This window comes from Labrus bergylta, chromosome 7 (assembly GCF_963930695.1).
Source record: "Labrus bergylta chromosome 7, fLabBer1.1, whole genome shotgun sequence".
NCBI classification, from domain to species: domain Eukaryota; kingdom Metazoa; phylum Chordata; class Actinopteri; order Labriformes; family Labridae; genus Labrus; species Labrus bergylta.
The window spans coordinates 9,392,678-9,410,104 of record NC_089201.1 but is presented as its reverse complement, the minus strand read 5'-3'; the positions used below and the strand labels follow the sequence as shown (position 1 = coordinate 9,410,104).

General features: G+C 39.5%; 1 protein-coding gene and 1 long non-coding RNA gene across 2 annotated transcripts in view; one reads left to right on the top strand and one right to left on the bottom strand.

Annotated features, from left to right (window-relative positions):
• Positions 1-14,931, bottom strand: part of sntb2 (syntrophin, beta 2) — a 30,027-nt gene extending 15,096 nt beyond the window's left edge. The window contains exon 1 of the mRNA XM_020642327.3: positions 14,118-14,931. Within this exon, the coding sequence (XP_020497983.1) occupies positions 14,118-14,847 (730 nt within the window). The 5' untranslated portion in view covers positions 14,848-14,931. The remainder of the gene's footprint in view (positions 1-14,117) is intronic.
• LOC136179679 (uncharacterized) lies at positions 2,009-15,189 on the top strand. The gene is made up of 2 exons (XR_010666636.1): positions 2,009-2,113; positions 14,921-15,189. It is a non-coding gene; the product is annotated as an uncharacterized lncRNA (long non-coding RNA).
• Positions 15,190-17,427: the final 2,238 nt, after the last annotated feature.

Genomic DNA, 17,427 nt, shown 5'->3' with positions numbered 1-17,427 from the left:
CCTGATGTATCTGGCTAATGTTTTCATGTTTACATGTAAACTGATAGTTTACATGTAAGTATGGCTCTGGTTTGGTCTTTGCTTTAGTGCTTCAACTCTGTAAAGCACTTTAATTGCTCTATATATGAATGGTGCTTTATAAATAAACTTGCCTTGCCTTTGCCATGTCTTGAAAGAAGCTCGTTCTTAATCTCTTTAACGCTCAAATCTCTTGTGGGACTTAAACCAAGACAATGAGCCTAAAGACAATCCAACTGTGAGGCAGGGGGTACATTTCTTTCTTTTAGGTTTGACAGCATGATACACATTTAAAAGATTTCACATAATACTAAGTCAATCGATCTTTTGATAACTATTGATAAATACACTTTTAAAAAAAGAAATCTGGCTGTCAAACCATTTTATCATCAATCCTGTAACCACACTAGAGGAATCTGGAAAACATTTAAATGTTTAGTTATTGAAAATACAAAAGATTTCTCGCTCCAGATTATTAAATGTAGAGACTTTTAGCTTTTCTTTGTTCTGTATCGTTGTAAAGTAAACATCTTTGGGTGTTTGAACCTTGCCTGATCAAAACAGTGAAATTGAAGACGTCAACATGCACTGTGATTTTGCAATATGGCCTTTTTCTTTCGGGGGGGGGGGGGGGGCATAACAACTGGACAGTGTAGCAGAGGTAAAGCTGAATCACTTATAACACCAAGGATCCATAAAATGTAGCATCAAAGGTGCCATAATCTATAACTTTTTTAAATCTGTAGAAAGAGAAACAACAACGGCACAAAAAAGTCCTTTTCACAAATGTCCCTATAGTCCAACAATCATCCTCTTAACTCGCCCAATAAACTAAAATCTTATACAAATAAGTGAGAGCCACTGGCACTTGTTGTTAACATAAAAGAAAAAAGAAAACATGTATGCTTCCTATACTTTGTTAGGATAAAGCCAACCGTGTACCGACAGCAAGACAGCTGTTGAATATCTACAGATCTAGAGCAAATAGTGTGTTGATAGTTTGACCATGTGTGGGTCTCAACTCAATAACAACCAGTCACTCAGGATATATGGTGTGGCCAGTCATGAACCAAGCCATAAGGAAACACTCTGGGATGGTTTCTGCAAGAAGACATCATTTAATCTGCTTTTAAAAACACTTTAGGGCCCAGTTAGGGGGAGTCTGTTTGAATATGTTGGGAGGAAACTATGGTTGGATTCTCTCAACTAACTGCCTGTAACTTTATGTTGGATGGAAAATCGATTTTGTTCTGCATTTATCATACCTAATTATTCATACAGTGAGGAACTCTAATGGAAAAACACTGATCATATTCGGGGCCAAACACTTGGAATGTAAACAGTTCCTGCTTTCTTCCAGCGTGTCTTAAAAGGACATACTGGTCCCGTGTGGGAAATTATCAAGAGTCGACTCTGCCGTACAGCTGTGAGCTCTGCGGGACGGCTGTTTGGGAAAGAACGGCTTTTGCTATGATAGGATGGATTGGCTTTCCAAATTTGGTGAAGCAACCTGGTCATGTTCCCTCCCTCCCTCATGCACGTTTTCATCCTCCCTTGTACTCCAAATGTCCATTTTGTCTCCTCAGTTTATTCTTGAATGCACGCTCCCTTAGTCTATTTCAGTGCACAATAAGAGTGAGTGTGAATACTAGCTTCTTGGTATGCATGTGTGTGGTTGTGTTTGTGTTGGCCCTTGGTCATTCTGCTCTACATGAAACCTGAGACTCTTTAGAGATGAGGTCATTGTTGGACGTGGACTGAGATATTGGATTATAAGGATGTGTGTGTGTGTGTGTGTGTGTGTGTGTGTGTGTGTGTGTGTGTGTGTGTATTTGTGTGTAGAGAGCAGCGTGCTTTTGCATGACTCTAAAACAAGCAAGACAAAAGCTACATGGAGTTTATGACTAAATGAGACTAGCAGCACAGTGCAAAGGTCCGTGCATTATTGTGTGTACATTACTCCATGTGTGATTCAGAGTGAAGGGAGGGGCTGGTAGTAATGCCGGGGCAACAAGCCAAGAAATGGAGCCTCGTTTCACCGGCCCTCTTAACCACATCACCCGTACCAACAAGGTCGAGGATGATTTCTGCAAACGTAAGTAGTTTTGAGAGAGTAAGTAAGTGAGTGCGAGAGCATTCCTGAACACCATGTTTGTGTCTAGTTCATGTGGGAGAGGATTTCTCGACTGCTTCTTTCAAACCTAATCAGATCTGATGCAGAGATGTTCAGATGAGATATTTTCCATCTGCAGAGCCAGTGGGCCCTTTGTGGTCCTCCATGTTTATATCTTTAAATACTGCATGAAGAGCTCACTGAGGAGAACTGTACTGCAGTTATTATAGTCAACTGCAAGCAGATTTACATTTGATATGAGACTTTTTTCTACACCTTGATTCCAATATCAACGACATATCACAATCTCGTGACTCAACAGTTCTACAGTTTTCATGCTAGTTATGTCTGCACACTGTCCGGTTGCATAAATACATTGGCAACGTGTCGAAACATTGAGTAAGTGCTCTCACTCTTTCGGCTTTGAGCTAAGATGACTATAAGGATCTACTGTAGTCTGGTTCAACCATCTGTTCATTTTTCTGTGTATAAATGATCAATGTCATTGCACACTGTCCCCTGATTAACAGATGAATTGAGACATTACATACAAATGAGTAACAGTATGCAAAGAAAAAAAAGAAATACAAAAGATACATGTGCAATTAGCAAAATATGTCAAACGTGTGCATTTTTGCTACAATTTACACAAACTTTTAGTTAAGTTTGTGTAAACACTTTTACAATGAAAGTTAAAGCTTCAGGGTAAAAGTTCGCCTCTGGTTATGTGCTGATATTTGCAGCAGGTGAATCATTAATTCATTTCAGGGAAGCAACGCCTAACTCTTGTTGAGATTAAGTGGGCATAGATCCAACTGTAAATGTCAGAAAGACACTCAGACGTGTCTGAGCCTGGTTGTTAAAGCTGAGAAAGACATTACAAGTAGGGTGTTAGATTCTTATTCATTCACTTAAGCCATAATCAGCAAATCCCTTTGATAGCATTATGTTTTTAGTGTGCAGGTACCAACCTTTGCACCACATTCTAGCTCATTTTAGCTCTAGCTACACTATGATAGGGCTAGTTCCTTACCAAATATGGGCCAAACTTACCGCTGTGCAGCAGAGGTTCCAGATTCTGCTACATTGGCTAGTTTTAGAATTACGTGCTCAGACACCACACACACACAGGTGCAGGGAAGGGAGAGGTATAGTTGTTAGGTTGTGAAATATTTTGAATTATTTGCCTCCAAATTGCATATTCTTCTTAAATGTAAGGGTATATGTTGAAGGAAAAAGCTTTGAAAAGTGATAATAAGGAAAAAACTGGTGTACAGAGAAAAAGAAAAGGAACAATTTAGCCCTGAGGGACCCCAAAACCATCTCTCCTTACAGCCTGGGAAGAGAAAGTATGGCAAATGTGGGTAGCACTATATAGAACTATTACAAATCCCTCTTTAGAAATAAAACCCTTAAAAGTAAAACTGAATGAAATCAAGAGTGTTAATTCTTGGCATCACATCTCTGTTTTGAAAATGATGTCTTGAAATGTTCACAGTTACACATCACACAAAACAGAATTTAACTGTTATACCTAAACGTTTTGAATCTTTTATGTTAAATATCATTTGGCTAAAGCAAGACTGAAAAAAAACTGATAACACAAGAAGGACTCACTGCTGCATATGTCAGATAAATGTTGGTGTTCTGCAAGATCAAGCCTTCTACTAAGAAGGCCAGAAAAAAGAGGATATGGGAGCAATGTATTTCCCAGCATTGAGTTTTGCAATGATGGCTGTTCTTTGGAAAGTGAAAGTACTTATTTATCAGAAGCTTACATTGTTACATATTGGAAGAATTTGACACCGTATTCAAGGTCAACATTTTGACAAGAGCTCAGAAAAGAATGATGGTGACTGTGCGCTGGCAATTTTAACTGACAAAAAATTAAAAATCTGAAGACTGATCCGATATTACGTGTAACTTCCTCCATACACCAGGTGAGTATATTGTGTCTCAGCATCACTGAAACGCCTGAAACTGGACCTACTGAGGGCTGAGATAGACGAGTACTTGACAAGATAAACCCAAGAAATCCAAACAACAAAACAAAGACATTTTGTAGCTGAAGAAGACAAGAAAGCAGCCAACAAGTTGGAATTTAAATCCATGCACATCTGTTATAAACAAGCATCTTTAGCACCTTAAGTACAGTACTATCACTTTATATGTATTGAATATTTGCTGCTTTGTTGCATATGCATTTCCTGATGTGTCACATGTTGGCATAGTGGACCATTGTACATCTGCATTTATTCACTTTCTTTCTTGCTTTTGTTCAGACTGAATAAAAGGGTTGGCAGCAGTTGCACTCTTTGATGTAGTAATCAAATCCATCCTGTGGGATGTAGCAGCTTTTTAACAGCTGAGATCCTGCAAGCAGATTACAGTCGGTTTTTTTATATCCATTGTGCTGCCTCTGTCTACTGCACTGTTAACTCCTTCTTACTTTTGACTACAGGAGAGCTGCATGTACTCAAAACTGATTCATGTGTCATCCTGTTAAAGTCTGTGGATAAATACCACTTAAAGCACTTTATATCTGAAGATAAAGAATAATAGAGAGGAGATTGTTTATGAATTTTCTAAACTTTGTTGGTGATAAGAAACGCTTGTTTTGATTTTCGACAAAATGTAGCCTTATATCACTCAAGTGATGAAATCTCTGGCCAATACATGATTTACTGATACAATAATTCCCTAACAAGAGCTAGCGTGTACAAACAAGCTACAGATAGTGTCCAATGTCCATGCTAGCAGCTCTGGGAGAGTGTACATTAGCAGAGCAGGGCTTTGAGCCGAGTGCTAATCTAATTGTTCACAATGACAATTCTAACGAGTAAAAGGAATTACATCACCTGCGCTCACCTTAACTTTTGGGCCTCATCCCTACACCTGAGTCCACATTACTGCAGCATTTCAAACATATACTTTTGAAGACAAGCACCAGAAAAGAGGTTGTTTTTAGTTGAAAACGGATGAAAATGAAAACAGATTAGTAGGGATGTAGGTTGATGCTAATGGAAGTCTTAGAAGCTTTGCAGGTATTTGGTCATAAACGACAAACATTTTGTTTTGATGATTATGTAATGATGTCAATGGTCACTACAATTACTGCAGTTATTTCTAGGGCATCCAATTTCAATCCATTGAACAGCTGGCACAGCAAGAATAAACTGTCAATGTCAAGATAGAGCCATAGATGTAGTGTTAAAGAATGGATATTGTGCTAAATCCATCAAAATAAATTCAATGGGTGTAGAAGCCCCAAAGCTTAGGATAAAAATCCATATATTTATTTTGGCAGTATGGCTCATCCCTTTTCAGTCGTTGACATCAATTGTAGGAAAACTTGCGATGTCAGCAGATCTTCATGTTTACAGCTGCATTCAGCTTTTTCCTCATGTTACAAATTTCCCTAGTTTATTCTGCCAGAACTAATACCTCTCCCTCTTCACAGCCTTTTAGTTTGTCTGTCTCACTCTCCCTCCTTTCCCTCTTTGGTGCTTTTGCATGAACTCATTAGTTCTGTCAGGCCTGTCGCTCAGCTCCATGTTGGCTAATTAGGCCTGTACACAGAGGACTGCCACTGTGCACATCGCACGTGTGAGTGCTCAACACATTTTTGTATGTATTTATCTATATGTACTGTAAGTGTATAAGGGAGATCCCTGCAAGAGCAACGTCCCATGAGGCCAGCTCATCTGCCTCCTTTACACCTCACTGCCTGCACACACAGAGGGAAAGAGGAAAACAGGGAAGAGGCTGGGCAAAAGGAAAACATGTAAAAGCAGAGAAGTGCATAGAGCAGAAGAAACTGACTCGACACATATTTGATTGTGGCGTTATTTGTGGCAAAAGCTATAAACTGCCTTCCTCTCTTCTTTCTCTAACATCCACACAAGTAATAATCCTCTGGTATGGCCTAAATAACAAAATAATAGCTTACAGAGCTGCAAGTCATGCTGTCAGACCCCAGTCTCTTTATTTTCCCCCCAAAACTGGCCAGAAATTCCCCTGTGGTTTGGCCTTCTACTCTCTCCTAATTCTCCTCTCTCATGCCTCTCTTTTACTCTCCTCCCTTAACCCTCCTTCTCCTTCCTTTCTTCAATCCAGTGTCTACCTCTCCTTCTCCCCCTTGTTGCCTCCCCTCTCTCACCCTTATGTCCATCCTTTTCTCCGGTTCCCACACCCCACACCTCTGATTAAGTCCTTCCTCCCTACCTCCGTCTTTTCCTTTTTAGTCTTTGTGTCCACTGCTCCACACATTTGCCCCCCTCCTTCCAAAGTCCATTTCTGCCAGAAACCTAACGAGAACAATGTGTGTGTGTGTGTGTGTGTGTGTGTGTGTGTGTGTGACATAATGAGGTCTCGTAACGCATATTTCAGCAGTTACTGTACATACAATACATATACAGACATACAGTACACCAATAATCTTTTTTTCCAATGTTAATGTCTCTTTGTTATATAGTCGATATAGTGCTCATTCAGTGTTTACATGCAGATATTAACAGGTATAAAAGATCAATTCTTATTTGACAGGAATTTCAGTATTCATCTTCCTGCTTTGGAAAATGTTATACTTGAGTTCTTAAAAATCCTTGAACATCCACAAGCTTCTGGGGTTGTAGGGGGTGAAGAGTGTGAAGGGGGTGTTAGTTGCCTGATTCAACCAGAGATACGTTTATGTGAAGTCCCTTGAGTTGTCATTTCATTTCTTAACACTGAATTCACCTAAAACATTTTTTTTTTATGTATTTTCAATAGTATTCTCTTATTACAGGTAAACCCTTTCGACCTCTTAGTATGTGTAACATATTTCCGCAACACTTGTCAAGCATCTCTCTCTCTCTCTCTCTCTCTCTCCCAATATTTGTCTGTATCTTGACAGTAGGACTAATTTATATAGGTAAATATGTCAAATACAGCATACGGCTTTTACACATACAAAAAATGCACCAGATTGAATTGTGCTAACTGGAGCCCGACCAATTAATTGGCCAGCCGATAATACCAGCTGATATTAGCATACCCAATGACTATTTCGTATTGGAATCGTTTCTCTCCCCATTATTGATATCTGTCGGGCCCTAATGCTAACTACTGACCAATTAAACAACTTATGGGTGTTCCTCTTTATCTTCAAAATTGGGCATACAAATTCAACATAAGCCTTTGATGATAAGTTTGGATTCTGCATTAAGGCAACTTTCAGGAACTGATTTAGTTGAGAATCAGGACAACGGCTGATGATGGTTGATTACATCTTGATCCGGATCAATCTTAAGAAGTAACTTAAGACTAAAGCCCCCAATGACCATCTGAAGCCTGTGACAATAAACATGACTAAAACGAAAGCCTGCTTCACACTCTGTTAGGTATCTCTCACACACAGATCAGATCAAGAAAGTGTTGCCTCGATTCCTCAAACACGGCCAAACCTGCTCCTTCCTCTTTGTTGTCCTCTGACCAGGTCAGAGAAAAACCTTTTAGGAAATCAGGCTGTAAAAATAAAATGTGTTGTTGTCTGCATTGCCACACTAAAATCTACAAAATTAGTCTTTTTTTTTTTTTTTTTAACGGTCAGACTCTTCAGTGATGATCTGAAAGTGTGTCTGAATATGAGTGCCAACTGTCTACAAAGGATAAAGCAGATTATGGACAAAAATAATCACATTCATCATTCTCTACTGTCAAAAGATTACAAATGTCTATCCAGCATATGAGATTGAGCACAGATTGATGCTGGTTTATGCACAGTGGCTCCCAGAGCACGACCACAAAGCAACACCACAGTAACAAATACTAAATACATGTCACATTTCCTGCTCAGCGTAAAGCAGCATTAGAAAACAAGTCTGTTCAATGTGCCTCTGGAAGGGAAAACATCAGACTCAATTTGGCTCACGTGTTTGTTCTCGAGCTGAACTGATAACAAAAAAACAAATATATGAACCGACAGGATGGACTGTACTGCCAGATCTGAAGCCACAACATTTCAGGATGGGGGTCAGCCCTACTCACAGGCCCTAAAAACATAAAAAGATCTGGAAAACGCCACGAGTGTGTTTTCCTCTGCTGCGTTTTCCCCAAAAGAGACTTTGCTTCAAACAAACACAGTCAATTTGTTATAAAAGTGTCAGCGTGGCTTTAATGTGTCAGTTACTCCAAATCCTAAACCAACTCAAAAGTAAGATTTAGATGCAGGTTTTTGTTTTTGCTTTAATGGGCCAATATGTTTAGTATTCCACTTCTGCATGTAATTGAGAGTTTGATGTTGGAGCCCCAACCAGAAAAAGTGCCATCTCAAAACATAAACAGCAACTTTCACTTAAAGAAACAATGACCTAATATCAATTGTCAGGATATATTTTCATTCAGTTTCCTCTTACAGTAAGAGGACCCCATTTGTCTTGCCCAATACCGATTCCGATACCTATGAGTATCACAGAAATTAGTGTCTCTCCGATACCAGAATGATATATATATAAATAGATATATAGAGCATTGATCAACCAAATTATAGTGGCTAATAAAACACTTACACATGTACAAAACGAAGCCAGCTGAGAGATACGACGCACTGCTCGGTCCACAGGGGTCACTTAAACGGTCACAAGAAACTTAAAGTTCCGTACCGGAGTTCTGTTTACAGGCAGGCGAAGCATCAACAACTGGTCTGACATGATCATCCTTTTTTTTATTGTTTGGAATTCATACTTTTAAAGCTTACTGTTTAAGCATCCACACATCAGCATGTCCAAGGTAAAGGAGTTCATCCTGACACAGAAAAGACAAACGTGGCCTAGTTCAGCTTGTGCAGACTCATGCTCTGAGGCACATCTCGCCCCATGAGGACAGCATACGGCCCTGTGCAGCGACGGCCGGCTAGTTTTGGCCCCCGAACAAAAGAAAAGTCTCATCAATAGCCTGCGAGTCTGGTATGTGCTCTTTCTATTCCTCCAATTACTCCCACAAAGAGATCAACCTCCATCTCCTTCCAGTGACCAGCAGGATAACCCAATAAGACACGAGCTGCTGCTGCAGCAAGCTTCAACTAATCATTGGAACATATGGGTGGTTATGTCTATCAGTCAGCTGGCGTGTGGAGGGGATTAACCAGTGGCATGTCTGGGATGTATGTCACGTGTTAATGGGCAAAAACAGAACTCATTATTTCATTCCTGTGAGCTGGGAGAGTGAGACAGGCCTCATAAAGCTACAAGGCCAACTCTGACAGGCGACATCAAGATGACGGTGCACATGCGAGTTCCTTTGATTCACTGAAGGAGACCAATTCATTTTGAGTTTGATCTGTTTTCTGAACAATATCAGGATGCTGAATACAACACGGTGTGAGGCAAATCACTGCACTGGAATAAAGAAAATCACACTCAGACAGGAAGATAATTTCATATGATGTAAAGAATTAATAATAAATCTTGTTGTAGTAATTTTAGACTATAGATGACATATATTATGAGTAGTTTTCTGGCAGGCGGTGATCCGACTTCCCTTTTGATGACCCGACTTCCCTTTGCATTTTTACTTCTTTGTCAAACCAAGACTTATTACAATAGATAGAACTTATATATTACAAAAGCAGACAAACAAAATACAGTTTAAGAAAGAGAAACTGGCAAGTAAAAAACCTCTGATGAAAAAAAAATCATATTTTCTGTGCTGGTTTTAAAAACATTATTGCATTTGTAGTACAGGGACACGACACTTCTAAACAGTGGGTTGGAAGTTCATGCTTTTTAACATGCTGTAGATACAGAGTAGCATTAGCATTAATGTGCAGCTTTAATTCTGTTCACCTGATTTTAGTTAGTCAAATGTTTACTCTTCTTTCCACTTAGGTGCGGTTTTAAAAAACAAAAGCAGATTGTCCTCTTCAAATTTAACATCATAAGCAGACAATTATCATCAAACTTTGTTTCTTGCATATTACAGTTAAACTGCTATTTGATTATTAATAGTGATGTGCCATATCAAAAAATCAATTATCACAACTTTTTCCTATATTTTGTCATGAAGAGACCCAAGTGAACACTACAAGCACACATATGCTTTCTTTGAGCAGCATTTTTAAAGGAACATTCAGCCTCTTGTGAAGAGACAGAGTTTGACTGAAAACATCTGCCTGCTGGAAACAAGCCTATCAGCAGTTTGGCTCGACAGAGAACTAAAACAATGAGCTCAAAGTCCCTGAAAGAATTCTGTCGAGATGAAAGAAACTGCAGAGTTGCTTTGACAGTTATAATAAGTCGTTTTGCTTCACGGTTACTAAATTGATGAAAATGCAGCTCAAAATCGATCTAATTTCCAAAGGTGTTTAAGTCGAGACACAACCATGCAACCAACTTTCCCAACCTGTTTGGATGGACCAGAAATCTTTAAATAAGTTTAATCGTCAAATGTAAACATTGCTTGACAAGACTACCTACATTGAATTGTAGTATAGAAGACAATACATTTCCAGAATTGACCCGATGAGGATTAAGTGGCAGATTAAAATGATTCTCATAGAAGTGTGCAGAGCATTCTTACTGTAACTATGTATTGAACATGGTCCAAAACTGGATTGAAGATCTATCGTCAGCATGCAGTTTTTACTCTAATGTTTTGGAAGAAAGTGAAATAAACCCTCAAACTCTCCCTCCATCACCTTCTCCGATGAGTCACTCTTCTCCCTCTCATGCAGCACCAGCAATAAAAGTCAGTGTAAGTGTGCTCCAAGTGTGGAGAAGCATGATTTATCCCAGGCAGAGCCACCAGTGTTGACCTTTGGCCTAAATACGCACATGCAAGCGGAGGTCAGGAATGTGGGGCACCTAGGCTAATTGTGAGAATATCAGGGGGTTTATGTATTGTTTGAACGGCTCGGCGCTCTGGAAACTCAGCCTCGTTCTGTGTGACAGCCATTTCTTTTCTCAGAGTGGTGGGAGACGGGCAGAGACGGAGGGGTCCACAAACAACACAGCTCACTGCCTGTCACACTGACAAACAGTGACAGGCAGTTGACACATTCTTCCAAACAGAGGCCCATGTGTGGAGAGTGTGTGTTGAGGCAGGAGGCAGCACATCCTCTTGTCTGTGCCTTAGGGTTCACTGGAAATCATTTAGTTCCAGTGTAATGCAACAGGCCAAATTCCATCTCCCGTTTTGAATTGATGGGTGTTTCAAAAACTCTTTTACAGGGTTACAATCGGTGCAAGCTCTGAATCTCTGCACTAGCTTTTATTAAAGCTGTTTAATTGCACACATATCAATGCTGCAGGTTGTTCTCTGTAAAGCAGACTCATAATTCATCTTTTAAAAAAGTTTTTTACCAGGAGCCAAATTATCAGGAGAGGTTCCCCATCTTTCCAAAACAAAGTGACTCTATAATTAAGTGCAGCACAAACACAAAAAAAAGACAGTTTTACAGTTTAAAAAAAACAATGTTTCTTCCTTCCTTTACTGACAGATTCAAGATGTCAAGAGGGGCTGTGAGCTGAGCTGCCACTGGGTTGTTTTAGGTGCTAAGCTTGTGTTTCTTCTATTACAAAACATAAGGAAATAAAATAAATAAATTACACATTAATCCAGCAATTCAAACCAATCAAAACTCTTAACAGAGCACATTATACTCATTGGCTGGCTAAAACTTTTGTTGTCAGCTGGAAATGTTTTATTTTTAAAATAAAAGTCAAATCGATAGTTCAGATGATTTCTATTTGATAAGCTTGTGGTGGACTAAAACGTTGATTTGTTTTATTGTGTGCTTTGAAATAGGTCTACCTCTGCCTTGAGTGCAAATGTGTAACACATTGATTACTTCCTACAATTCAAGCTCGTCAGTATTCATCCAGCGTCCATTCCAAACCATTAAACACTGTATTTAGCTCTTCCTGGCCTGAAGTTTCCAAACCCTGGGGGCTCTGTGGCCTCACTCCCTCCAATTCACTCTTTTTCCACCTTCCCCACAGTGAACATTTCAACATCAGCAAACTTTAGGAGCTGAACTAATCTCCATGGATTTGAGTTCACTTCCAAAATGAGATAGGACATATCTCCCAAGCACCACATGTCTTACTTTGTATGTATTATCATCTGAAGTTCAGTCAGCTTTGTGCTATGTGCATAATGCATATCCTCACAGCTTACCTTAAGTAACCTCTGCTGAGCAGCTAATGTGAATACAATGCAACACACAAGCACAGAAGTGCTGGATCGTTGAGTTTTAATGATTAAAAAAGAGCAACAGAGCAATATTCGTTTGGAGTTAAGCTTTTGACCTTTGGATGATGGCGTAGATGAAAGATTCACGCTTCTTTTAGCTCTTTTTTTGGTCTCCACCAACACCTGAGAGGAATGTCAAGCTCTACAGCCCACTGATGTCTGACTTTCTTCACCTACAGCTTCAGCTAGCTTTGTTTGTTAGCCATTTAGCGCTGGTAGGTGGAGGGAGCATAAGGGGTTAATAAGAACTACCTTCATGGATTGATGAAACCTTGGATGCTAAACCATGCAGTTTATGTTAAAACCAATCACTAAAACAATAAATACTTTGTAAAGCTAAAATCTTACATTCACATTACGCTTGTTCATTCAATTCAAGTCTTGTAATAGACAATAAATTAAGAGATTAACAAAAAATATTATTATAATGTGCCAATTCAACAGTCTGATCCAAGCCATGCAGGATTAAAAATAATTTTGAAATTATTAATAGATGTCGACTTAAATAATATAATGTTGATAAACTGGTACATTTCATTTGTACGTAGGAAAGAGTGACACGTTGTGTTTTATGGTGTTTGTCGTTTATAGTGGTTTAGGATGTGCTCATCAAGTAGCACCTTAATACACTTCCTATTTTACTTCCCATAAGTCATAACTGGTAATATTCTGTTTCCCCACAGATCATTTACATGTTTTCCTCTTTCTCTCTCGCCTGGACTGCATCAGTACAGTCACACAGACAAATCTCTTCCAATATGTTTACAGTGACCTCTTATCTTTAGTAACCCACAGCCATTCAAATACAAGGAGTACAATGTATCTAACTCTGAATGAGACCACAACTGTGGTTACTTTCCTGTTTACACTAATCAAAGGCTTTCTGTTCTGTTGATACTATTTGAGCCCTGCTCCTCCTATTCCTCCTCCTCCTTCAGAGATCAACCCTGTTTGTGAGCATGTTTGTTTGTGTAAAGTTCCTCTGCTGTTCTGTAACATGGGGAACTATGAAATACTATTAGAAGCGTTTTAAAGGACCCATGCAGAGAAAATATACCACGTGTGAGCTATTGAGTTATCTCTTATCTATATATCATGTAAATATATATTTAAAGGAAGAAGTGTGTGGTGCTGATGAATATATTTCACATGAATTGTCTTGTTGGCATTGTTAGGAAGGACATCAGTCTTTTTTATTGTTTTATTTATTTTTCCAACTTAAATTGTAGGAATGAATGGACCATTTGGTTTTATTTCAGTGCCTGGCCAATATGCTGTTGGCTGTCTTGGCCATGTCTCTCTTAGAGAATAGATACTAATTTCATGGGACATCCTGGTTAAATAAAGGTAAAGTAAATAAAAAATAAAATAAAAATCTGTCATCTGCTATTATTATCTTATCTCAATATGGGTGGATGAAATAGTTATTTATTCAAGGTGAAGCCTCTTAAATACTTTTGCAAAAGCTTTATCAGTGCGAAAGAGATGCACAGAAAGATTCGTTTTTAGAAATCATAATTTGAATTATATCCATCTAAATATTGTGCTAAAATATTCACATGGGGATTTAATGACTTCGTGGATTGCATGCTCTGTTCTTCCAGCCTGCCTTTTAACAGTTTACTTTACTTCTGATAAAACTGCACCTTCACATTACAAAGTGTACCAAACCAAACTAAGTTGTTGCAGACCCTGTGGATAACATGAGTCTTATCTCGGCCTCAGTAAATCCCCGCTCTCGAGTCGGTCACCTTACCCTCTAACGTCACTTCTTTTCCGGCCTTCTTGAGCGCCTGCACCGCCAGGTCATGCGTTGCCTCCCGGAGGTCGTTGCCGTTCACCGAGAGAATCGCGTCCCCCACCCGGAGCGCCCGGCTCTGGTCGGCAGCGAGCCCTGGGAAGATCTTGGAGATGAGGATGGGCATCCGGTTCTCGCGTCCCCCCTTGATACTGATCCCCAGCCCGCCAGACTCCTGCTTGACAACTCGCACTTTCCGCACCGCTTCTGAGGGGCCGTCAACACTGACGGGAAGGTCCCCCTGCCTCGACCCGAAGCTGGACCCGGGACTGCCATAGCTGGAGCCAGGACTTCCAAATTCAGAGTTTGTGCCGTTATTTGGGTACTTTCCGGGGCTGTTTAGACCGTAGTTCCCGTCGTACGGACCCCGGCTGGACGCTCCGCGGGCTGGGCTGCTGCTGCGCCCCCGAACCCCGTGGTTCTGGTTTTGAAGTTGGTCCTGACCCGAGGATGTACCGCGGCCAGGGTTCCCCGGACTCGTGCCCGGGTCGTTTCCGTTCGACATACCATTTCGCAGGCCCGCCGAAGAGTTGTTGTAGTCCCAGTGGTTACCCCCCTGTCCGGTCGCCTCCGCTTCGGCCGTCAAAGTCAGCGTTTCTCGGGTAAGTTCGGCCGCCACTCGGATCCAGCGGTCCCGGAGCAGAAGGTCCAGTTGCCCGTTCTTGTCCGCTCGGGTCCAAACTGCCATCCTGGACGGTGAGCCTGCTCCGTGGCGGGCCGCTTTCACTCTGAACTCATCATCAACTTTTTCCTCTTTTCAGAGTGCGCACAAGCAGCGACTAGGCTACACTGGCCCGCGTCGACACACCCACTCCCACTCCGTGGCTTCAGGCGGAGGAAGAGGAAAAACAGAGGGACTCCCGAAAAAAGAGAGGGAGAGGGAAAAGAAAAGAACAACTGGCTGTGATGGGCCAGCCCAACAGGGCTTGTTTTTGAGTTCAGGTTGTAAAGCTGTCCGACTTCCAGTACAAAGTGGGCAGCAACAAATACAGACATCCGTTCTCATCTTTCAAAATAAAATTCACCACGACTCCTCTGTTGTTTTTGAGCCAGTCTGGAGTAAGAAACAATTTATGAAGGGATTATGAAGGGATTCTTGTTATGAAGGGAATTTTGTCATTAAGTTTATTCAGAATTTCAAAAATAATGCCAATCTTTTAGAATAAAGTTGAATATAAACCTTAAACTTAACTTAACTTAACTATAATTCCCACATCAGACAAAGTTAGCCTATGTACTCGCAAAACCAAGATTTTTTATGACTTTATTGAAAAATATTTAATAACACAAGAGTTGGCTTATTGTCCAAACACAGACAAGAAGAAACAGTTAATTTACAAAACAGTTTTCGTTAAAACTCACACATGGTATTACATAGGCCCATTACTTCTTTCTTTTGAAAATGATGTGTAGCAAGATTAACAAAAAAGACATGATGTTCAGCAGATTTCTTTATAAATGTTGGCTGAAATAAAAAAAACTGTCTAGTCTTACAGTCAGATATTTTCAGCACTATAAGTCCCGACTCGCAACCATAAAGTTATGGCAATTTTTGGAAAGTTCAACCCCCCCACGAATTACTTGACATAAGACTGGTGGTTAAAAAACTCTACAGTATAACTTTCACCGAAACAAATCCCTATAGTTCAGCGGTGGATGCAGCTTTCAAGACCAGTCTGATACATTTATGATTTATACTGAAAGTTTAATCCTTTGATTTCCTGTTTCATTCTATCTGACGGCCTTTAACTTGACGAAGTTTATGTGCATGAAGAGTGAACTGAGAGCCGGATGAAAGACTCAGGCAGCCAATAGACATGTCGACCCGTAGATTATTTATTAATGATGATAGAGGTGGGGCGTCCATGTAGCATTATGGACACACTGACTGTGTTCAAAGCCTACTCACATTCATTCACTCTTTTTCTCTATCAATGGATACAACTGGCTAAACATTTGTTTTTACCTATTGCAGGTTTTAATGTAATCTCTATTAGTAGTAGGCTACACTGCTGTGCTAGGCCTTGTAACTTTAATGAAGGCAACATATACAATAAATGTGGACGTGTGGTATAGTAAAAAAACGTATTAAATTCCTCACAGGATATCTAAACCTTACATTCCTCGGGTCCAGACTCTTAAGGACTGACAAAACATTCAACAAACTAATTTGAGATGATTTCCTCTTTATTTGTTCAGGTATTAACTAATCAGGTAGCATGAAGAAAGAAAAGAAAATCTTTTTATTGTTTTATGTTTCTGTCAAAGTGTCTTTGAGTTTTTAGAAAAGCGCTATATAAAACTAATGTATTATTATTATTATTATGGGGGATGTAAAAATGTAATTGTAAAATTGTGATAAATCGATTCAAATGTAAAAGATTCACATCTATGATATGGTGAGCTTCAGCAGCTGCAGAGCAAGATTTTGAAATTGAGGATGCGCCACCGTCTTTTAAATCGGAGGTGTGGAAGCATTTTGGCTTCCCCAAGACAGAAAATGAAAGAGGTGAGAAGATAACAGACAAGACAAGAACTGTGTGCAAATATTGCAAGAAGACAGGAAACTAACACAAATAGCACATCTAACATGATTTAATGTTAGATTGTTAGAATGTTAGGATTTAATCGACACCACAATGAGAAGGGCCAATCACCTCCTTGTTGTGAGAAAAAGAACATTAAAAGGCCAAACCACTGACAAGTGGGTTTGAAGCCCCTAGAGGAATATTTTTCAGTCATCATTTGTCTAAAGTCTCATTTTGTAAAATCAATCATGAGAGAATCGTATCGTGAGTTGAGTGAATCGTTTCATCCCTATAAAATAGACATTTCATCTCTCTTTGACAACCAAAGTGTTTACCTATTGTCTGTGTCAAATTATTGAAATTGTAATTGTATGAAATGTATAAAAATGCTTAATAGACTGGAAGGTGATAAAAAAAAATCAAATCATTTGAAGACAACAAACTTGCAAGATGGATGTTGGCATTGGTTTCATTATCCATTAACAGCTCTATGATTATAATCATGATGATTTGAAAACCTTTTTTTCCACATCAGCTTCACTTAGACGATAAGACACATAAGCATTATTTATTTGCTGTCATACTTTAATCTGAACCAGCTAAGGGTTGAAATTAGAATCCAGTTTTGAAAACAATTCATTGTCATATAACAACCATTTAAATCACAGCAAAAGTAACTTGTGGTGCTGAAATGAACCACAGTGACAAAAAAAAAAAACGTCAAAGGTAATATTAAAAAT